Source organism: Bipolaris oryzae (genome assembly GCF_000523455.1).
Source record: "Bipolaris oryzae ATCC 44560 unplaced genomic scaffold scaffold_273, whole genome shotgun sequence".
Lineage (NCBI taxonomy): Eukaryota > Fungi > Ascomycota > Dothideomycetes > Pleosporales > Pleosporaceae > Bipolaris > Bipolaris oryzae.
In genome coordinates this window covers 1-22,302 of record NW_006911549.1, presented here as the reverse complement: position 1 = coordinate 22,302, position 22,302 = coordinate 1, and the positions used below count along the sequence as shown (strand labels likewise).

The following is a 22,302-nucleotide window of genomic DNA, read 5'->3' as shown; positions in this document are numbered from 1 at the left end:
CCGCAGAGGTGCGCAAAGTTGGTAGGGTGACCGACTCGCTTGCCTGACCGACTCGCTTATCCGTCACGTTACCCGTGTTTCGGTCCGCCGGATGTTTACGTACGCTCCCCGCGCTTGGCGTGCATCGTGCCTTTGCTGCACCTCCTCCACACGAAAAGTGATACACTTTTCGACGCTATCCCGCTCGATGAAATTTGCTTTTTCGTCAAATGAGTGCTAGCGTGGCTGCATCACCTGAATCGGCTGCACAGCTTGCTGACAGAGACAGGAGTTATGCCCCATCTGGCAGCAAACTCCGCCCTGCGCGTGTTCCCTTCGCTCGCTTCTCACCTTTCTTGTCACACCCAAAACCTTATTTCTCAGCTGTTGAGTCAGTTACCTTGCCAACTATTGGGGTTGTGTTCGCTTGTATAGACCTTCTCTTACGTTTTTTAAGCCTTGTCGATGTCGCCTCAGAAGTTGCATGAAAGGCTGTGCGATCTTTATGTAATAATGCCAACCTAATCCGCTGACAGCTTTAGTTTCAGCTCTGTTGGCGCTTTTGGTGGCTGTTTGACGACTGTTAGTATTGACGCGAGCGATACCAGATTTGAGCGCCCAGCTGGAGAAGCTGCTCATTCCACCGGACCAGAGAGCACCTTGGGTGTGCACAGACTTCTCACTCCCCTTGTTGCCTTGCGCAGCTCAACGCAAATGCTCAGCTCAATGCACATCTTCATCTAAAAGATGTTTCTTGGATGTGATGGATGCAGATGGGGCCACTACATGCAGTGTGTTGAGCGGTCAAGGTCAATATAACCATCCCTAGATCTTTCGAGTCCGACATAGCAACCCCTAGTAACATGGGTATTACACTCTGTTAGATGTCCGGCACTTATTGCAGCAGCTATTTCGTCTGAATTTGTTGTCACAAGTCCATACATGCCACCCGGATCCGCGTGAGCAACAGTAGCTCTCTTTCTGACACACCCGCCACGCGATCACATACAGTATTGTCAGTGCCACTCTCAAATGCGTGCGCCATTCCTGTGCCACCTAGATAGAACTTCGTGGACATTTTTTCCTCTTCACAGTCCGCCAACGATTTCCCTTCTTCCATGCTGATGAAGGCTTCTCCTTACTAGTGCAATTTCAACATTGTGTCAGTCACATCATCGTCTTCTACCCAAGCTACCTTTGACTCCAAACCGGCTGCCTGAATTGCATCATTCATAACCTGTACTAAGCCTTCAGAATTACTACAACCCGCATTCTAAGTAAGTTTTGTCTCGTTCTGCCCCAAAAATAGAAGGGCCCTCGCTAGCCACGTTAAAACCATAGGATCAGATGAATTTATATGTCACCTTGATCCCGTCCTGATTTCATAATACTTCTCTTTACTCTCTATTGCCCTTCTAGCTATTATAAATATCAATTATATACTATACAATAAGATAACCATCTCATCTAGCATTCTAAGACACTTTGATATTAAAAAAGGTTCTAAGATTCATAGTTATAGTAGTAAACAGATAAAGTTGTATTTGAACCTTTGGGGTAATTCTTCGCTGTTCTGGTATGAATTGATTGTGTCAAGCGGTAACTGAAAATAGTGCACTACGGCTAACGTATTGCAAAGTATGTTTAATCGGCTAACTACATTGACTGGCAATGACGAAAAGAAGAAGTCCCAATTGTTCAATTTGTAGCACTCTTCTACGTAGAGTAAGAGCTGGCGGGCGTGGTCAGCATGTCTCCAATGTTAGCACACTGCTTGAAGATACAGAAGTTGTCGCTCTCGGCTTGCTGTGGGACGAACTCGTAGTCGGCGATCTCACACCAATTAGTTTCACCTGATTGGGTGAGCAGGCCTATTAAGACCGCCTTATAGTCTTAGCAGCAGTACTGAGCATCATATGTTTAAGCGCCCGGTGTTCATCACACGCCCAATGAGCGGATAAAAGTGGGCGACAGCACGCAAGGCTGAAACACAGCTACCAGACCACGTAACGCATTGCTTTCTGTTCACTCAGCTCTAGACAAAAAGATGGCACGGAGTTATTGCCATGGGCGATCTCTCAAGAATGCATTACGTTTCATGTTTATACAAATTCCAATAAGTGGATGGATCACAGAGTCCTTGCTTGTCAAGTCGCAACATATGCTCGACCACGCTAAGTAGGCGATCAAGCATACATGAGTGTAGACGATGTGTGGCGCCTCCCTTAATTGAATTTATTGCTGGAAAATTAAGGAGCATATGAGGACTGATTTCATGAAGGCAATACGACATTGGAACCTCCTTGAGAGAATCAGTAATAAAAATAGGCAATATATCAAACGTAGATTTAGAGGCATTCGAAACCGCTCACGCACATGCAAACCCTTAGCCCGTTACAAGTAGGTTCTAAAGCTAGTGATTAGCAGCAATAAGGAATGATTCAATGGTGGGGGGCCAAACCAGGTCTTCTTATAAGTATGTAAGTAGGCATCTGATGTCGAATGCGCTAGGGATTTGAGTTTCCTATCACAATGATTTCGAATTTTTCCCTATTTTTGGTCTGCCATTCGTTTGTCTTCCTTGTCACTGCCGAATAGTACAACTCTAGCTATCATGCATCTACTTTCTTCCCACGACCCTGGTTCCCACAATACAGTTCTTTCTTCCATAGGTACTCTACACGCCTGACTGAAGTATCAACAGCGACATGCGCCATGACTTTTGAAGACTACATCATTGCCTACTCAGCTCCGCCTTCTTCACTGATAGCCAAACAACTCCTGTCGATCTGCTACGAACATGAGAAATGTATCTTGGACAATATACCACCGCACATACAAGCGAACTTCAATTCTGCAACTGTCGCTTTAGGCCTCATGCCAACATTACTGTCAACTATTGCACCGAGTATTGCTGAGATGACGCTGCTTTCGGTCCATCGGCCAGGGCTAAGTTTCCCAATCGCAATTAGCGCACCGTTAATCTGGCCGACAGGATTACTTAAGTATAATGACCCAACACGCGTATTAAAGAGTACGGAAAATGACGCGTGCGGCACCTTGCCTCCCATCCACATCTCAAAGCATTTCAAATGAGCTACGGGATCGTTCAGTGTGCTACATTAGGTGCTGGTAGCAGGTGCAGTTTCCAACGTCGTATGGACAAGTTTGGAACTTGGCCGTAACAGTATTCTGAGTTGGGGATGTACGACCACTTTTGGTCCTCTACTATGGACTTTGCTCACTGGTGTGGTCCATCTTGCTGCGGATTCAGTTTTGCATGCGCGCAAAGTAGTGCACGTTCACGGCAAAAACGTGCTGCTGGGAGTATCAAAAATTGGAGTATCACAAAAGGGTCGCGCAAATTTAGGGAGTTGTTGGAAAGAGAGTTTACGCTTTGCGCGGAAAAAACTTCGAGCGGATATGGCGAGAACGCTAAAGTACCACTGGCGGTTGTAGCCAACGTGCTGGCTGCATATGGAGGATATATACATCTAATGTTCGGCATCATTATCTTCTCATCACTACAACTAGTGAGCGTATGAGACATGTTGAACTCCGTAATGTGCCGTTGCATTGCGTCCGCAGTACTTTGCAGACTGGTATTAGTATTTGAAATTGAGGGTTTAAGGAAGGTTGCATTGAAGGACTAGATACAAGGTCCGAGCGAGTAGAGAGCGTTGTAGCTAATTCTTACACCCACAGCTTTAATAAACATGGGAGCTACCAGTGAGAGTAGGAATATGAAAATGATTACCGCAAACTTGGCCAGCCTCACATTGTCGACTAATCCTTTTGTTTGAATGGCAAATCCTCAAAAGGCTGATGACATGAGTTTTCGTCTCAAGGGTTCCAGCTGGGTAAGATTTCCACTCCAGCGCTAGGACAAATCCAGGCCCATCAGCAGGCTGTTCACAGTACTTCATGCAAGTGATTGTCGGGGAAGCGCATGCACCAGAGGGGTGACTCGAATGCAAATCATGGCAGGTCCATTAACGGGTAGTCACACTGCACACTTCATTTTGTCACAGCGTCCATTCAAGCAGCCGACTTCATATTTAAACCTAGTGGTGGTTGTCTCGTATGACATACTGCTGTGCTTCTGTTACCTTTCTGTATATCAAAGCTAGTGGAACAAGAGATATTTGGTCGCACTAGTCGGCATTCACAATACTTTAGAAACCACTCAACACCGCGCTATCTGGTAGTAAAAAATGTCATGTAACTTAATTATTGGTTTTGAGTCTTAGTGAAAGAGCTTATACTTCAATTCGCATGTGTCGAAATCCTCGACTCATGCTTTCGTCCTCTAACTCACTATCATACATATATAAAGATACCAAGCCATGACTCCCTCTATGTGCTTCTGGAGGATGGATCGGGTAAGATGCAGCATTGTTGAGTATTCCCATCTCAATATCATCATTCGTATAATGTTCATGACTTGAATTAGAGTCCCCGGACGTTTTGGGATTATGCGACGTATGTTGATCCGATGCTTCGTGAACCTGCCCACCGTCTTGGTCAAGAACAGATAGTTGCGTTGGCTGTGAATAATATCCATGGTTCGCGAAGGAATTTTTCCACAAAGCTAGCTTTGCTCTGGATTTTCCTGAGGGGGCGTTGTTCGCTTGGCTGGCCGTCTGCGATGACTTTGCTTGCGATGACTTTGCCTGCGATGACTTCGCTTTGGATGATTTTGTTTGAGAAGAACCTTGGCCCTTGGACACTAAAGATTTGACGTTGAGGTACCGCCTGACGAAGACCTTGAGAGCAGGCGCATTTGCGCAAATCACACCAATATGAAGCTCCAGTAGGGTCCAGTTCCAAATCTCCCAGAGTTGCCAGGAAATATCGTACGTCTCATAAAAGAGAACGTAGGTTGAGTAGGTTCGTAAAGCCCCAAATACAGCTGCTCCATAAGCAGTGGCAAATATTGCCATCAGGGCTGCTTTTTGTCGAAACCGGATTTGAGCTTTCCAGTAGATAAAGTTAGGCAGTAGAGCACAGATTACATCTTGCACTGTGGAAATGACGCCAGCGGCTGCCATGGCAGCGCCCTCCTCATTACAGTTGAATTTTCTTCCTAGCGCTATGTTGATGACGTTGGACTGCTCCCAGTAGGCAGAGATAGGCCTGCATCCAACAAGCGGACTTATAAAGAAAGTAATTGTGGACGCGACTTGGAACCCAATTGCGACCCAGGTGGTGATTCTAAAGGCCTTGGACGTGCCACGCGATCCTAGGCGACGAAAGAAGAGAAGGATAGAAACTTTGACAAGCCCTGTGCCGAGGACAAAGAGGACTTCTATGGCCAAGATGAGCTTTCGTTGAACCTCAAACAAGGTGAGATCGACGTCCCATATATGCACTCCGCTGTGATATTTGTCTGCAGCTATGAGAAATCAGCTGTGAACTGGAAGGAAAATAGGGAAAAACCTTACTCCATGGGATAAGAATAGCCAAAGCCATGACGAGTGGCTGTGACAGAGTAAGTGATTGAACCATTTCATGGAATAATATGTAATTTACAAGAGCAACAACCATGAGCCAGTCATCCCAACCAGCATTGCGCTGCATATAGAATCGAACCCAGAGTCTTGAGAATACGGTGAAAAAGGTAATGGGCGTTAGGACGAATGCGATATTGGACGTCACTCTTCCTCTTCCTTCTGGATTAACATGGTTCGGAGGCGGCCACGAAGCTATAACGCTCAATGGGGGGCTTGTGCCACCAGGCATATCGATGAACGTCAATTTGGTAAACAGATTGGGAGCGTAGCTAGCATTTAGATTCTTCGCTGGAGCACTGAGTTGTTTTGCAACAGACGATATATGTTTCAAGTGCTTATATTCGTTTATTCCAGCAAGATTAGCGTGTGATGAGAGTTGCAAGGCTGCCACTGGAGTTGATTGTTAAGCGGAAGCATGCAAGCATACTTTCAACGGCTCGCTGTCCGCCGACGCCGGCACGCGTACAGCAGCAGCTTTGGTCATGCCGTCCTTCATTTCGTGTTCACAAACGGTAATGAGAGAGGCGGGGCATACTCGTCGATCATGGTTCAATGCAGCTGGGGGCTTAGGCAGAACGTGTGCATGAATCGACAACAGGGTACGTACCAATCCGACATAGGCATGCCATAATTGTCCGGCACGGTGCATTTACTTTTTTCAAATAGGAGCCCGAGCGCTATGTTTCCGACTGGCGTGCCGCAAAGCCGCACGCATCCTTTGTGGCTATTGGGCGACTTGACCGCGCAATCACGAAATGGGCACAAGTGGAGCCAGCAACCAGGGACTGTTCACGTGAATCAACAGAAGTCTGGCTCGGGCCAACGTTCGGCCACTGGCGTCATCTTAGTGCCCGCTACCACGTGTGACGCCCGTGCTGCGTGCAGCTCGCCCATATCGTTGTCGTTCTCCCTCTTCCCCGATACCCTTAACGATTGCGCAACTTGTTGAGGATCCAACTCATCATGTACTTCATAGCCTGTTTTGTCCCTGCTGTAATGCGATTCACTTGATGCTTGTTATTTGGAAGACGAGCCAACTTTCGCCATGCTTGTTGATCGCTCTCACAGGCCCTGCCATCGGAAGATACACCAGGCGTTCAGTGGTTTCAGGCTGCCACGATCCTAGTGCCACTTAGCCGAGCTACGAGAGTCATTGTGACAGGGCGAAAGGGCGGGAGGGACGTGATGACAGGACAGGGGCGGCAAATTCAGCCCCAAGGGTCGATACGGTACAGTAAGCTAGCATGCACGCGACCGTTGCCAAGGGCCCGTTCGCCTCCATTCCCGTTTTCTGGCTACTAAACATTATCTAGTAACTGCCTCAACTCACTCTAAGAAACCCAGGTTGTAAACGGAGTTGTATTCGAAAAAATGGAGACCTGGCTACTCTAAAACCGCGCTAGATTCTCCTAGCTTTACGTCCGTAAAAATTCATATCCACCACTAATTCGCACTATATTTTCTCCTTTTTACATCACGCGAAACTGAACGGTGTTTTCAACTTCAACCTTCAGAGCTCAAGCTGGAGCTGAAGACTCCTTTTGCTGCTAGTTTTGTTGGAGTAGCCTGTAACGTGATCCGGCGTAACTACAAAACGGAGTTGCAGTGACTGAACACCCCCTCCGTTTTCATTCCCAATCTAGATAGCCCAGCTGCAACGCTAGCCAGGCTTCCCTTGTTGAAGCGCTAAACTCAGCACAAAATGACAGAAATGGAGAAGGGACAAGCGAACAGGCCCTCAGTTCGCCACACTTGTTCTTAGACTTACCGAGGCCTTTGCGGACTTATGGCAACTTTCTCGACAGTGCTTTGGACTGACTCGTTTGTGGGTCCTTCTAGCTCTCGCACGGATACAAAACAGGAATCAAACATCACTCAGCACCAATCAGCGCCCAAATGAATCAGGTGTTGAACAGACGCCAGACGATGAGGCGCCAGACGCTTCGTACTCAATGCTAGGCAGAGATATCGTTATCAAAGTCGTGCTTCACACCACGACAGTCATTGTCACAAACTGCAATTATTCAAGGAAAACAGGACGTTTAGACCCACTGATTACGAACGGCCATACTCGGAGGACTTTCGAGTGTGCTTGCAGGAAAGGACCCGTTCCGAGGCACGTACTTTCCAACATCCGACCTTGAGCCCCTTCCGCCGCTAGAGCCGTGATCTTGTGGGATGCCTCGAAATTTCCCGGATTTTCTCTACTGGACACTGGTCATGCGTAGCCATGGTTCCTACGCCGTATTTTGGCGATTCTCAACACTTGCAATGCTGGGAGGATCTTGCCATCTTGCCACCGCTTTGAAACCATGGCAGTTGCTGTTCAAATACGTATGTTCAAAACTCTCCGCGTTTCATCAGTGAACCATCGGAGCCAGCTCCACTTTCCCCAGCTCCACGTATTGGAAACCATTCTCAGACTTTCACAGCCACTTCTTGATGTCGTTTTCTGTATCTTGGCAGCCATTGACCGGCATACCATCGGCTTCCTGCATGCGGCATGTGTCTACCGGCACTGAGGGAAGGTCGCACGTGGGGTCTTTTGCTGAGAATGATGCCTTCAGAATTATCAGCTCTGACGTGAGTCTCACCGATCTCACCCAGCATGGAGTACCCCGCCACTTTTTCCCGTTATTCGCCTTCCTTGAAACATCCCTCCCGTTTCGCCGAGGGATGCCTCTTAGTAATAGCAGAAGCCACGAACAACCGTACCGTGGAAGTTGATTTGAATCATTGTGAACGATCTTCCTGTTTATTTTTGAAGGCTTGCAGATAGAAGTCAGTATCCTCCCGTACTCTAGGTCTGCCTTCCTCGCATGCATACTGCAGCTCTCTGGATCCTTCGAGGCGGCGATAACCTGCTACGTCCTTTCGGAGGGAAAGTATGGGGTCAACTGGAATATGAACAACCCGCAAGCATGCTCACCACTCTAAAGTGCAGCGTAGTCCCGATAAAGGACAGATTCCCTTACCACGGGACTCGCAATCGGGCAATCGCATCTTCAAATATGATACATCCTCTACTGCCCGTTGGCGGTTCATCTCGAAAAACTCATACAATATTTGCCCATCATGTCATTGTGAATTGATAGCCAATCTGCTGGTAGAGTTCTTGACAAATAGGAGCTGTTTACTTGCAATATCTTTCAGAATCATTACACAAGTGTAAGTGTACAGTTCCGTATGAGAATATAGAATGATAGGATAGGCTGGGTGTTGCGATTTATGGTGTGATTTTATTATCTTCAGTCCGCGAGGTAGTGAGGATGGTACACCAATCGTTCGCCTTGCAGCCATGTAGCGAACATATAACCTGAGATCCTAGCTATATCACCCAGAATCATGGGTGCGCACTAACGTACATTGGGCTAAGGCAAAGGTCATGATGACAACTCGAGGATGTAGCGAAAGGAAAATATTTGGCGGATTGTCTACCCTGTACAACTACACGAGATGGGATATACCGCCCTGCATTTAACTTAGATAAGAAGAGGTTTTTTTTAAGAAATCAAATCGTCTACGTAGATATTTGAGATGCGTTTTACACGCTAGGCGCTTTCCTAGGCTGAAAATGAAAGGACATTTTAATCAATTAGCCTATCGCTACCTATGAATGCTAATGAAACTACCCTCCTTACCTTCGGCGACTTTACATTGTGGAGTAGTCTGCGCTACACAACTTCCTTGAAGATGTGCAAGCCTGGCCACTAAATTTCCAGTACTATACTCAGGGATACACCGAGCCCACCAGAGCAATTGTAGCTTTTGACAAAGAGATGAAAGTCGCAATATGTGATGAATGAGAAGAGACACGAGCGAAGGCAGAAGCCGCTAAGAGCAAGTTAAAGTGCAATTGTCAGCGCAAGTCGTCCGCGCAAGCTGAGGATGCGTAGCACTGAAAACGCAAACAGCACGATTAAGCGAAGCCGATGCAGCAACCCCCCCTTCCGAAAGGGAACAGGAAAGCATCTAGGACGACCTTGTGAAATCCGGCGCACTCAAGACAAATAAATCTTTTGTACAAGAACACAATGCGCTACTTTCTACTGTCTCCCCACATAGTGCCGCAGTCTAGACAGAAATACTATACACTGAAAACCATGTTCAGATCTTGGTCAGGACTAGAATTACCTACTGTGCGTGTCACGACCACTGAGCAACTGCCCAAGCTAAGTACACAGTCCGATTAGAGATCCAAATGCTTCAGTGTCATGACCTAGAATAGCTGCTTGAGAAGTGGGTCGTTGTGCGTGACTCGATTTCAAGCTCAAGCCGATACTTAACGGCGGCGATTGCATCGTAGCGACGCTTGAGAGTATTGCGCTGTCGCTCAAACTCGGTGGTGTGCTGCATCAGGCCGATGGTGAGTGCATCGTTTTGTCCCCTGGGCTAGCATGCGTATAAAGACTTGGAGGGTTTGGATACCATGTCGCATGTTTGCGCGTATCTCGAAGTGAGTCTCGCGATCGACGGTTCGTTTTCGCCGCAGTTGCTGCTCTGACAAGCGAGTTTTGCACGCCCCCACGGCCAGGTGTACGCGCGGGCAAAGAAGCAGAAGAAACTGGTGCGGCCTCTCTGGGTGGTATCGTGTCCGACTGCATGATGGCGAAGATGGCCACTACACTATCTCTATCATATATTTAATCGAAACGAAGGCGAAAGCATGCACATGACGTGCGACGCGGCATTGCTGGTCTGGACCGTCATTTTGTTATCCGTATCCCATTAGTAAATATGCGCCATTCCCCACATGTCACTGGTGGTTGTTATGCCGGTTCCAAGAATCTTGGAGATCGCTGTGCTGACCTTGGCTGCCTCACTGCAAGTATTGGTTCTTATAGAAATTTTATTATAATTATTCATCTTAGGAACTGGAACAAACTTTCGTGTCAACCTAACACTAACAGCCTAAAGCAGACCTGGCGATGTAACCTACACCACTTTGTGCACTTTCAAACGAACCAAAACCTGCTTCTTCACTTGCTCATGGATATACTGAAATGCGCTACAACCTTCTACTTCTTATGTGAAACGCGTATGCCGAAGCTACCTATCATACTAAGCTGGCATATCCGCCTGAGTAGCCACCTGCTGGTCCAAACGTGATACCTGCGCCAAGTACCGTCCTCACTGCCATGTCGTTGAACTGCCGCTCTGCTTGAATTCGATGCATCCGCACGGCTATATCCTCAGGCGAGCCAGGCTCTAGCGTTCCAGACGCTGCTGGAGATTCTCTGGCCTGCACGACACTGGACACAGGAATATTGGGATCAAGCATCATAGCGGTCCTCGCCTCGTCGCCCACGCGCTTGATCGCAAGTGTCTGCACTTCGTCGGCGCGTAATCGCAGGGCCTGAATCTCGGATTTATCCCTTTTGCTCAAGTCCGGGTGATTGAGTACCCCAGGCTTGTAAGTGTCTGCGCAGAGCGCTGGCATCAATGTGGAAATCTCGTCGGGATTCTGCATAATCTCGAGGAAGAAGAACTTGTACCAGCCAGCACGGTTGAGTGCGGGTATGTATGTTGCGTACGACGATGTAGCAGAGAGCGGCTCTGATATCTTCAGCTCTTCAGCATGCGCCTGCTCATCAAAATTCCATATGGGCGCCAAGTGAGGCTGCACAGGAATCATGACGTGCGGGATACCTTCCAGTCCAAATTGATGCGCAAGGGCTGTATACCCATTGTATGAGTAAAGTTCTAATATGTTAGCGCGAACTTCGGACGGCCTTGGAGGTGACTTACTGCGCGCATCCTCGGGCAAATCGATCCAACTTGCCAAAATTTTAGGCGCTTCCAACAAACCAGAGTTTCGCGGCTCAAAGTTTTGGTCCAGGGCATCAAACAACAAATCAGCTAAGATATAAAATTCTCGAGTCGGGGTTTCTGTAACTGGGTCTACGAAACTCCAAGGATCTGCAAGCGGTACACTACTAGCACTGGCTTTTCGCGGGGGGACTGTAAAACCTTTGGATGGTGAAGCAGCTTGAGTGGAAGGACTATGCACCAGATCCTGTGGGGATGGAGTAATCGCTTTTGTGCCAATAGGGGAATTTCCCAAGTTCAAGTTTGCCAAGTCGGCGGGCAATTCAGCGGTGAATTCGGTAGGTGCAGCTGGAGACACGGAGCTTTGAGGAGGGGCTGGCGTAGATGGCTGCGTATGTGTGAGATTGGTCGGTGGCAACTGTACTTGTGCATCTTTGTGCTGCGGTGGAGGACTTATTGGTAGAGGAATTGAGTTCTCCACCTGAGCTCCTGGACTGGCAGGTGACATGGGATGCCAATGTTGCTGTTGATTCTGCTCTTGCTGATACGGCGTGTTTGGTACCGGCAGATTTGGCTGTGGTTGGTGTTGATGCTGTAGCTCCTGTTGGGATGGCGTGTTTGGCACAGGCGAATATGATTGTTGTTGCTGGCCAGCATGTGGAGCATGGTCTTTTTCATACCCCCATTGCGACTGTTGACTTGGAGATACTGCTGATTCTGGTGGTGAGATTTTTGGATGCGGTGGCACTGGTGGTGCCGGAGGATATCCCGACTGTGGCTGAAACCCAGTCTGGCCTCCGGTTGTAAACGCAGTTTTCTGACTGCTATATGCAGTCTGCTGCTCATGCGGAAAGTATTGCTGAGGTTGTATAGCGTTTGTCTGTCCGAGCTGGCCCTGCTGCCCTTGTCCATATTCAGATGTGTTGTAACCTGGCGCGCTCAGTGGCTGTTGTGCAACAGTCGCTTGTACTGGTGGTGGAGGGGGAGGGCTCTGTTGCGGGTAGTAATAGTTCTGAATTGGCGAAGCAGCAGTCGAGGCTCCATAGTAATAGTTTGGCTGGTATAGTGAGGGCTGTACAGGAGTGTAAGAGTTGGTCGGCGGAGTCGGCTGTTGCTGTTGAGGCTGCTGCCACTGCTGCTGTTGATAACCATGGCCTTGGCCTTGGGGGTTCTGGTGGCTCTGATAATTTTGGTAACTCTGCAGATGTTGAGGAGGGCCAGGGGCAGGTTTGTTTCCAAGCTTCGAGCTCAATGTCTGTCCTAGCTTATCCACCATCGGCTTTCCAGTAGAGACAGCCTGACTCATCATCTGCCCAAAGATGCCGCCAGCCTTGGGCGTGTGGCCTGACTGTCCATACTGCTGCTGTTGATTGGCGTAGTTCGGTGGAGCGCCCTGGTAACCGCCAGGCTGAGTGTTTGGGCTGTAATTCGACATGGTGTTTCTCTAAACTCGTCTGCTCACTTTGAAGGGAGATGTGCGACTGGTGTATGACCCCTCCATGAGTAACCTCGGCCAGGCAGCGCTTCAGCCGCATTTGGTTGGACACGGTGCTTGGCACGGTGGCTTATTGAGGCTTGAGTGCTATACCGTGTTCGTGCGCATAATGCGCCGAACCGCCTGAACAAGTCGCTACAAAAATGAGGCTATACTTAGAACCACTGAGGCGGCCACTCTGTTCGTATGAGCAAGATCGAAGGAACGCTTTTTGAAGTATGTATGTATGCCCTAGATACTGTTGCAACCTTTGCAAGGCCGCGGAAAAAAATGGTGTTAGCTCTATTTCTCAGGATTTTAGATTCATACCAGGGATGCGAGCCCAGGCTGCCTTCCTTGGGGTATCACCGTATAATTTAGGCACCTTCACCGCCCCCTCTAGCACCTTCAACCCACGTGATAAGTTTTAGGAAACGAAGATCCTTTTCCCCCAATATTTGTTTATTTCAAGTTATCGCTTTCGTATATATAGAAAATATTACCTTTTGTACGTCGTATAAAGTTGATAGAGAATAAAACATATCAAGGGAACGTAATAACCGCATTAATGCATGGTTTTTACACCCAATGCTAGGTGTGTAAAAGTGTGGGCGTATGGTTAGCATGTCACTAGTAAACATAGTGAAGAATAGTTTCCCAATAACTTTTGCATAGATCTTCATACAACTTAACACACGAATACAAGTACGGAAGTGGAAGCGGGAGTACATCTGAAAGACACCTCGTTTTTGATCTCGCAAACTCGCTGCCAAATCTCAGGTATTCAAATGAAATCGACAACAGTTCCATGCAGGTATGTGATCATACTATAGCTGAATCCGTCAATAATGATGATCTGAGCGAAATTCATTGTAGCCGACCTCCGTATCACCGGCTTCTTATTATAGCGGAGTCCGAGCACACTATTACAAATCTAAAATAGCTCAAATTTGATCAAGCCATGCGCGATACTGTCATCTTTGCTAAGAATGTTAAGCTACCATTCACTACCAACAACACTGCGTCTGATGCGCCATGGGTGCTCACTGGTGGTTCATACAATGGTCCTCGACCATGCCATCACTTCTCAAAATTTCTATAATAGGTCATGAGTTTACGTTCGTTACGGACCATTTGACTAGCTATCACACCAACAACCCATTTTGCAATACTCGATACCATAACAAACAGTTATTTAGACATGAATGGAGCCAGTCAAGCGCTGGCATAGCCACTCCGTCCCAATACGCCCAGAAAGTATTCTGTGCCATCAGAGAAAAGCACCGTGCTCAGCTCCACATTACGCTATCGCAAGCATTGACGATGTTTGAACGCGGCCTCGGCTCGAGGCCAGCAGTGACTTACTTGGGATAGTACGTCACCGTGGCGTCACCATGAAAAAATGTACTTAGGTATGCAGCTTGAGGAAAGCAGAAAGAAAGACCACGCTAGAACTCATCAAATGACTTGTAAAATCGATAAACTTTTGCTGTGAGTTGCCGGCGCTCTGTTCGGATCTGCTGAGACCAGAAGCGTTGTCAGTATGACGATGAGATTCTGCCCGTCTCTTCGAGAAACGATAAATTCCAACTCTCGTTGGAAAATAACCGAGCAAGCTAGACGCCAACGAGACAGTATTACGTGATTTTAGATTATGAAAATTCGTATATGCAGAGTCGAATCACTGTTGCATGCAATTTACCGATCAATTTCGATGAGCGATCTACTTGAGGCATGATGGAAAGAAGACATCCCTCATTTTAGGCCGCACCGAATTTTGTTCATGAGTGTCGCAAACATATTTTAGAGATGCAATTGAACTTGATGCAACGGTGTATATTCACCGACTGAGCTTTAGTTAAATGAACTAATTTGAGGGTCAAAGTCGTGCCGAAATCATCATACAAGGAGTATAATATGACTTAGTTCGTTGTAGCTATTTTAGTTGCAGCAACTTAGCCACTAAGTGGCCGAGCATGGGGTAAGACATTCCTTTCAAGAGTCTGCTACATCTAACAAAAAACCTGCTACGCACCTTTAATAACTCAAATCAACTATTAGTCTCGCAATTAGATTTGTATTTGTTCCGTTTTGCAGACAAAAGAAAGACTATTCTCTTAGATGGGAACTCTAGCAATCACTCGGTCTATCTATGACGTATTTCCGGTCGGCGGTAGATCATACATGATCACTTCACGTGAACGTTACACTGATGCAGACTTCCAAGCCAATGAAATCAGTGTGGATTTGATCACCAGATGGTAAGGGAATCTGCACTAGCATCTCTGACAGGTATATATTACCGAGATTCAACAGCCATGTGATCCAGCGCGAGTGATAACGGATCTCTTTGGTAGCTGAGCTGCAGTTGGTATTACTTGCTGAAAATAGCGGTGAATGATGGGATATGTCATTTAAATTCAAGAGGCTTATTTCTTCTTCTATTTTCACATACAAAGTCCCCCACTATTAGTAAATTTCTTCGTTGACTTGCATCGCCACGTACGATGTGTCCTGAATCTTCACATGCATCTTGGTACATGGAGGAGCCGGAAACGATTAAACCCGCTATAAGAGAGGTCTTCGAGAAACACAGCAACATCCGACCCGAACTCGTCGCGGAGCACATTAAGCAGGTGGTATGTGGATCGCGAGTCCAAGATATGTCCGAGACTGATGGTAGTGCAGCGAGATAGAGCGTACCAAATCGTAAGTAGTACAACAACTACACAGAGAAGAACTAATTGTTCCCCGATTTTCAGACCCACTATCCATGTATTGGAGGATATTACTTCCTGGACTTGAAAGCACGAGAGGCACCATGCTACCCCGAAATCAAAAGACGTGTCCTGAATGGAGAGAAACTCCTCGATGTCGGCTGTTGCTTGGGACAGGAAATTCACAGAATGGTATACGATCCGCATATGTGCTATAGCTACATCTACGAAATGGGCTTACTGATATGAATAGGTTACTGATGGTATGCCTGCAGAGAACCTGTATGGGTGCGAGTTGAAAATGGAACTTGTAAATCTGGGATACGAAATGTTTCTTGACAAAGAATACCTGGCATCAAAGTTCATCGTTGCAAATATCTTCGAGACTCCCTCCGAGCTGGATCAGCTAGATGGGCAAATCAGCATAGTACACGCCCAGTACTTCTTTCATCTCTTTACGTGGGACGACCAGTTGCGTCTTGCCAATCGGCTAGTCAAGTTATCTAAACCAAGCTGCGAGTTTCTGATATTCGGGGGACATATGGGAGCGAACCAGGAGACTGAACCGTACCATCCTGACACTGGGAAATTCTTCATACACAGCGATGAGAGCTGGAGACGACTGTGGGATCAGGTTGGAAGTGAAACAAAGACCTCATGGGAGGTGGAGACAGCACGAAAGCCTGCAGACCCGAACCTACTCTGGCTATGTGGGCCAGATGCGTATTTCATGACGTTTGTAGTGCGTAGAGTACAGGCGTCCTGCGAGTAGGTTGCACATAGCAACGATAAATAGTGCAAAATTCACTCCAAAGGTCAAAATGTACCGGAGAAGATGAAACTCTAGCGCAATGCGGTCTGTTTAAATTCTGAATGAGGCAATGTAGTATGTCGCTGTGTAGAGCATCACCACGGCTACTAGTACGAAGATCGAATCTATTCTCTCCGGATCAATTTTATTGTCACTACTAACTAATAACTATTGTATCTCATTCCCCAATTAACATCCACCAGATCGAACTGAAGAAGATCCTCAATTTTCCCTAAAACTCTCTACCCTTCACATCGCAGACACCAAATTCCCTCTCCCGTTCACCTTGTTCAGGCAGATTCTAATACACCTTCTCAAAAATATTCATCTTATGCGATCCTCCACACATCAAGCTACTACCCGTACACTTCATATTGCACTTATTCTCCGGCACATTTTCAGACGCGATCTCGAACGAGTCACCACAGAAGCACTCGCGCGAGTACTGGACACCGTAGTATTTGCGGCCCTTGCAAAATGCCGCACACATATCGCGAGTCATGTTGTTGTCTTGTTTGTAGCCGTCTCGTAGCACGCGGTAGTCGTTGTCAGTATAGCAACCGATGTACTTCCAGGGTGGGTTGCGCAGGGTATTGATTTCATCGGTTAGCTGCTGCTCTTTCTTGAGGAGTTCTTGCTCGCGGAGCAGGTGCTCTTGTTTGATCTTGTTGAGCTCGGCGGCTGCGTTTTGCTGGGCTTCGGTGAGTTGGGCGCTCAGTTGCTGCTCACGCAAAAGACAATCGTCTTTGGCTTTTTGGCACACTTCGTCGGATGGGCAGGTTGGCGGGTTCAGCGAGAGCGGCTGGTTGAAGGTAATACCGTTGCTGCAAGTACAAGCGCATGTAGGTTTCTCCGACGAGTCAACACAGTTGGGTGTGGGTTTTACACCTAGTTGCACATATTATTATTGTCTTGTTTCCAAAAGAGGTCGCGAGGCTACTCACCATTCTCGCATTTGTACGAGTTCCCGGATACATCGAGCGAGCCGAGTACTTGCTGGGCAGAGCCTGATGCTTGGAAGCCTTGGGAGTAGGCGCTGGTGCACAGCGAAGAGGCGAATAGAACCCAGGAAGCCCTCATTTTGAAATGGTAGTAGATGGTGGAAAATGATGGAAGATGAATGGTTGTAGGGGGATGGATAACAGAAAAGGGCTTCCAAAAGCACGACTTTATATTACTTTCTTAGCCCGTACGTGCATCATCGATGAGCAAAGTCGAGACTCGGTTCATGGTACGTCAGTGTATTGATATATTTCTTATTTAACTAGGTGCAGTAACGCACAGTAAATGCACGATGTGTGTAAGTGTACTATTCCAAATGAGCTAGTAGAGATCTACCACCTAGTGACCATGTACACTACTAGGACAATTCAAGACCCTCTGGTACCCCGAGCCGTTGCCACGGTCCGTGCTATGATCGTAGTTCGTTGCGATGCTTTATTTCCAAAGTCTTAGCTGTGGTCTATACTTGATTCCGACAACGGACAGTCTTTTACTGTTTATTCTTCAACTGCATGACGTAATGCGTGTGTCCTTCCTCAGAGTGGTGCACTATCGTGACCAGTGAGCATGTAGGCTAATGTACATCATCGCCAGCAAAAGTATGTACGTAAAAGTAGCCTACTATAAGCAACATGCGACTTAATCCAACGCGTTGCTTATTACTTGGAAAGTATTGTACGATTCATGATGTCAAGAAGGTTTTGTTGAATACGCAAAACGACTGCGACTGATTCACCTATACGTAATCTTGTCCGGCAGATCTGCACTAGGTATCGCCGTCCTCTGTGTATCCACTGCATCTGCCTCGACGGCTTGATGTGTCTGCCCAAACTGCACAGGCTGTGGCTTCTTGTAATGCTCTCTAGTCTCCTGGAGAAAGCCAGTATTCAGATCTTCTGTTCCGTCGGCTCCACTGTCCTGTCTTTGGACAGCCGTCATTGAACTTCGCTTCCTATGCTCGACCCTGTCGATGATCTTGCGGCACACATCGCGGTGCGCGAGCTCCATTTTGCCCTTGACAAATGGCATGAGATACCACGCACATGTAACCTCCACGTCTTCAACAAGGACCCACCTGGCGTCTCCGACACCCATACCTTCGCCCTCGACCTCGCTCCCCGCCTCGCCATTCTCCACCACCCGAAACTCAGCACGCACAGTCACACCAGCAGCGGCATCAGCCCTCGTCTTGAGTCCCTGGCGCGTGTCCTGAAAACAGCTTGGGAAGGTAATGTATTTTTTGCCTAGCTCGCCGATGCCGGGGAACCATGTTATGCATTCTGTGACGTTGTAGGTGGAGACGGGGTACTGGTCTGGCGGGTACCAGTAAGTGTCTTTGAGGGTTGAGGGCGAGGTCGAGGGTGCTTTTGTGTGGCCGCAGGTAAGTGCTTGCAGTGTGAGGGCCGTCTCGTGGTTGTGGAGGGTAGCGATGACTTCGGTGGGGTGCATGTGCGGAGGAATTTGGTGGGCAACGTGTAAGTAGTGTTTCGAGCCCATGGCTGCGGCGGAGAGTGGGAGACGTCGAGATGGTGTATAGATGGGGGGAGGGGTAGAAGGTGTGTTGTTTTTGGGGCTGTGTCGCGCCTGCGCGCGTGGTCGTATGTGCGTATATGCGTATTAAAGCGCTGAGCCGGACTTGGGGTTAGGGTGTTGACGATTAGCGACTACGATTAACTACTGTATGTGCGTATGTTGGCGAGTGAATGGGTTGCGAAGGGAAACAGGTCTGCAAGAGTGCACAAGTGAAGGGAGAGAAGAAGAAAAAGAAGTAATTATGCCTCAAGCAGGGCTAGGAGCCAAGCTGAGGCACATGGCGTTGCTGGCTGAGGAGCTGGCTGCCATTACGAGCGAGTGAGGCTGAGACAAGGAGACATGGGCCCAACCTGCGACACGTAGTGGTTGGGCAGACAACGTCATCGTCTCACGCTTAGCCATGGAGAGAAAGGCGCCAAATACTACAAGCGGGGTCCAGTAGAGCAGACATTACACAGTACATTGCACAGTAAATATGCATATCATCACGTTGTACCAGTTACTCCCGCACGGTATGGCAAAAGAGGCGTCAACATACACAACAAGACTCCTCCACGTCTTAGAGGGTGTACTTGAACCCAGCCTGTCCCTCCCTCTCAGCCAGAGGCTCCCCGTTCGCCATCTGCTTCTCCACCACCTTATTCTGCTTCCGGAAATACACGGTAAAGCATATTAGGACGCCCAGAATGTAGAATTGCAAAGCAGCAGTGACCCAAAGTCCCGTGAGATACCTGGGCGCTTCCTTTTGCGTGAACACCGTCGACGCAATGATGCCACCAATGGCTCCGAATCCAATCTGCAGTGCGCTGCCAACCGATCTCTTACTCTGGCCGCGAATGTTGTTGCTTTGGTAGGCAAGGATAGCAGGTACATTGCCCTGGCATCCGCAAACGCCAAGGAACGTGCCAAAATATCGTGCCCCGTTGTTTTCGGCGTAAGCAACAATCATAAGCCCGACAATAGTAATGATAGATTGCGCTGCGATAATCGGGGCCCGAACTCGGTACTTGTCACCCAGCCATGCAAAGCCAAAGGCTCCGATCATGGCAACGAGACTGGGTGGGGCGGCGAGAGCGTTGGCCTGTCCTGCACTGTAACCCATGCCGAGCAGGATGACAGGGAGGAAGTAGCTGAAAGCGTATGCAGGCATCGTAGTGCTCATGAAGAGCGTTGCGTATCCCCACAACTTGACGTCTCTGACATGTAGTCCGAATTTTGCCCACGTCAGTGCATCATCAACAGAGTCGCCGCGATCGTCTTCAATGCGCTGCATGATCACGGCTGCTTCAGCAGAAGTCAGGAACCCCTTCTTCTCGGCCTTGTCGGGGAAATCCAGGATGATAAACCAGGCTGCGACGGCGACGACGACTGTAAGGATGCCTTCGATTATGAAGATCCATTGCCACCTGTTCCACATGTCAATACATACACCTTTTCTCAAGTAGCGGTTGGTGGCCGTGGCCGTGGCCGTGATCTGCTTACCCGCGAACTCCGGAAAGGCCTTCCATCTGCATCAAACCATATGCCAGAATACTCGCTAGCCCACCGATACCAACTGAGAAGAGGTAGAACAAGCCCAACCTGAAAGAAAAGTCAGCTCTTTGTCCAGTCTTGTGATTGCCAAAGCGCTTGCTGTACCTTTTCTGTGTTTCATAGCGGCGGTACCAACAAGTAATGAGATAAACGCAACCGGGGAAGAAGCTAGAATATTTTGTCATTAGCTAGAGGGTTTAAGACTAAAGTCTGGAAAGTTAGGTTACTTACCCAGCCTCAAAGGATCCCAGTAGGACACGACATATAGTAAGTGAGATCCAGCTCTTCACGAAGGCTTGACCAATCATCACAGCACCCCAAGATACAGCGATAAAAGACAGCCAGTTCGCGCTTCCTACCCTGCGCAGCACAATGTTCGAAGGTAGTTCGAGGAGGAAGTACGTGGGGAAGAACATGACGAGCACAATTGTGTATCGGTCCCCGACATCGAGACGGAGGTCCCGTCCCATGCCCGCGACTCGGGCATTAGAAATCTAGGAGTTCTGTTAGGAATGTTTCATACGAACACTGCCCGATAGCTTCGTTTACTTACATTTGTACGATCGATTAGCGCAATCGAGTATAGAGCCCCTAATATGGGTAGGAGCCTCCAGTCCACCTTGCGTACTAGCTTCCTCTCCTCAATCTCATCAAAGATGTAGTCGCCGCTGTTGCTGCCGGTCGCAGGTGGATTCAAGCTCTCCTTGAGGACTGCGTCGACCTTTTCTTCTCTCTCGTTACTCATGGTGTGTAGAGTGGGTCGTCAGACTGGATCGATGACCAGAGGGTGAGATCAACTACGAAGATCTGCAAGGGGGAAATTTTGTGACATGCGCCCCCCTACACTTATACTACCATCCAGATGGCTGCAGCCGAGGTGATTTTCAACTCTTGGCCACAGCATTATTCCGCGATCCTTTTTTGATCCAATGAGAACAATCACTAGCTCCCGGGTCATCATCATGTACGATAGACACGTGGATTAGAATTGCCAATTCGGTCATGTAGTCCAATACCAAGACGAGCAAAGACATGGAGAATGGCGGGGAAAGCCTGGGTGAAGGACATTTGCCCAAGAATGGTAGTTAGTCCTAGAGTCACTAACCGCCACCGCACCCAATACCGCCAGTCTGGTGCTGAGATGCAAGTTATCCCGAGCAAGCATGGTCTGCCGAGACGAAGAAACTCTCAGGATGATATGAGATGGACGAAGGGCGGACCAATCCAATCACAGCAACTAAGCTTGATGTGCCCAGCGTGCTGGGCATGCCATGGCCGGCTGGCCAGATTGCGGGGTTGTTCTTGGGGTATCCTGGGGTGAAAGTAATGCGTCAGATTTCCAAGCGCCAGATCGGGGTAAGTAGTATAAGGACACGGTTGGTGTAGCTATGGTCTGACATGGAATTGCTCAAGGCCAGTGCGGTTATGGAAATGCAGCCGTGCTTACCTACCAGATTCGTTGAACAAAGAAGTCGATACATCCCATCACAATGAACAGGTCAGTTTGGCCTATAACAACAGCAGAGTGTGTGACATAGCTATTGTGAGATCCAATCACGATGCCGACACGGAGTGTATGCGAAGTGTTCGTGTAATGGGAATGAGTGAAGTCGTGGAGGCGGAGCAAAACTAGCGTCTCGGCATGGAAGCATCGGATGTGAAAATCTCGGGCCTATTGAATGGCGTGCCTTGTCATTCGCAGTAGCACATCGCAAGTGCAATTTTAGATGTTAGAACCGAATTCAACAGTAATATTCCTCTGCTTATGTTGATTCTTGGGAACACGACGATTTCCATGCGGGGACACACTCAACATGCTCCAAACATAAACACACATAAGTATATGTATATAAGTCACGAGAGACGGCTAGTACTACTATAACGTGTATCACCAGTGTGCGCCCCACCCCAGTGTGCGCCCCACAAAATCCTAGTACCTCACCTTCGTAATAGTATTACGCAACACTACCA

The 22,302-nt window shown here is 48.1% G+C and overlaps 8 protein-coding genes across 8 annotated transcripts; 2 read left to right on the top strand and 6 right to left on the bottom strand.

The window, feature by feature from the left end:
* Window positions 1-1,695: 1,695 nt before the first annotated feature.
* COCMIDRAFT_9911 (uncharacterized protein) lies at window positions 1,696-5,721 on the bottom strand (the record flags this gene model as incomplete). The annotated part of the gene is made up of 4 exons (XM_007695132.1): window positions 1,696-1,832; window positions 4,694-5,374; window positions 5,424-5,460; window positions 5,512-5,721. The coding sequence occupies 4 exons, from the start codon at window positions 5,719-5,721 to the stop codon at window positions 1,696-1,698; spliced, it is 1,065 nt and encodes a 354-aa protein (XP_007693322.1).
* A 4,827-nt stretch (window positions 5,722-10,548) lies between these two features.
* On the bottom strand, window positions 10,549-12,696 carry COCMIDRAFT_109497 (uncharacterized protein; the record flags this gene model as incomplete). Its single annotated transcript, XM_007695131.1, has 2 exons — window positions 10,549-11,195; window positions 11,241-12,696. The coding sequence occupies 2 exons, from the start codon at window positions 12,694-12,696 to the stop codon at window positions 10,549-10,551; spliced, it is 2,103 nt and encodes a 700-aa protein (XP_007693321.1).
* A 611-nt stretch (window positions 12,697-13,307) lies between these two features.
* COCMIDRAFT_30853 (uncharacterized protein) lies at window positions 13,308-13,837 on the top strand (the record flags this gene model as incomplete). The annotated part of the gene is made up of 3 exons (XM_007695130.1): window positions 13,308-13,330; window positions 13,411-13,549; window positions 13,679-13,837. The coding sequence occupies 3 exons, from the start codon at window positions 13,308-13,310 to the stop codon at window positions 13,835-13,837; spliced, it is 321 nt and encodes a 106-aa protein (XP_007693320.1).
* A 1,405-nt stretch (window positions 13,838-15,242) lies between these two features.
* Window positions 15,243-16,224, top strand: COCMIDRAFT_30852 (uncharacterized protein; the record flags this gene model as incomplete). Its single annotated transcript, XM_007695129.1, has 4 exons — window positions 15,243-15,374; window positions 15,424-15,444; window positions 15,498-15,644; window positions 15,706-16,224. 4 exons carry the CDS (start codon window positions 15,243-15,245, stop codon window positions 16,222-16,224), a joined length of 819 nt encoding a protein of 272 aa, XP_007693319.1.
* A 340-nt stretch (window positions 16,225-16,564) lies between these two features.
* On the bottom strand, window positions 16,565-16,831 carry COCMIDRAFT_109496 (uncharacterized protein; the record flags this gene model as incomplete). Its single annotated transcript, XM_007695128.1, has 1 exon — window positions 16,565-16,831. A coding segment is annotated over one exon (267 nt), but the record flags the coding sequence as incomplete, so codon positions are not given.
* Window positions 16,832-16,960: 129 nt separating this feature from the next.
* Window positions 16,961-17,268, bottom strand: COCMIDRAFT_44244 (uncharacterized protein; the record flags this gene model as incomplete). Its single annotated transcript, XM_007695127.1, has 2 exons — window positions 16,961-17,151; window positions 17,208-17,268. Coding segments are annotated over 2 exons (252 nt in total), but the record flags the coding sequence as incomplete, so codon positions are not given.
* Window positions 17,269-17,997: 729 nt separating this feature from the next.
* On the bottom strand, window positions 17,998-18,762 carry COCMIDRAFT_9907 (uncharacterized protein; the record flags this gene model as incomplete). The annotated part of the gene is made up of 1 exon (XM_007695126.1): window positions 17,998-18,762. The coding sequence occupies one exon, from the start codon at window positions 18,760-18,762 to the stop codon at window positions 17,998-18,000; it is 765 nt and encodes a 254-aa protein (XP_007693316.1).
* A 595-nt stretch (window positions 18,763-19,357) lies between these two features.
* Window positions 19,358-21,076, bottom strand: COCMIDRAFT_109498 (uncharacterized protein; the record flags this gene model as incomplete). The annotated part of the gene is made up of 5 exons (XM_007695125.1): window positions 19,358-20,204; window positions 20,281-20,379; window positions 20,437-20,499; window positions 20,563-20,825; window positions 20,885-21,076. 5 exons carry the CDS (start codon window positions 21,074-21,076, stop codon window positions 19,358-19,360), a joined length of 1,464 nt encoding a protein of 487 aa, XP_007693315.1.
* Between the last annotated feature and the right edge of the window lie 1,226 nt (window positions 21,077-22,302).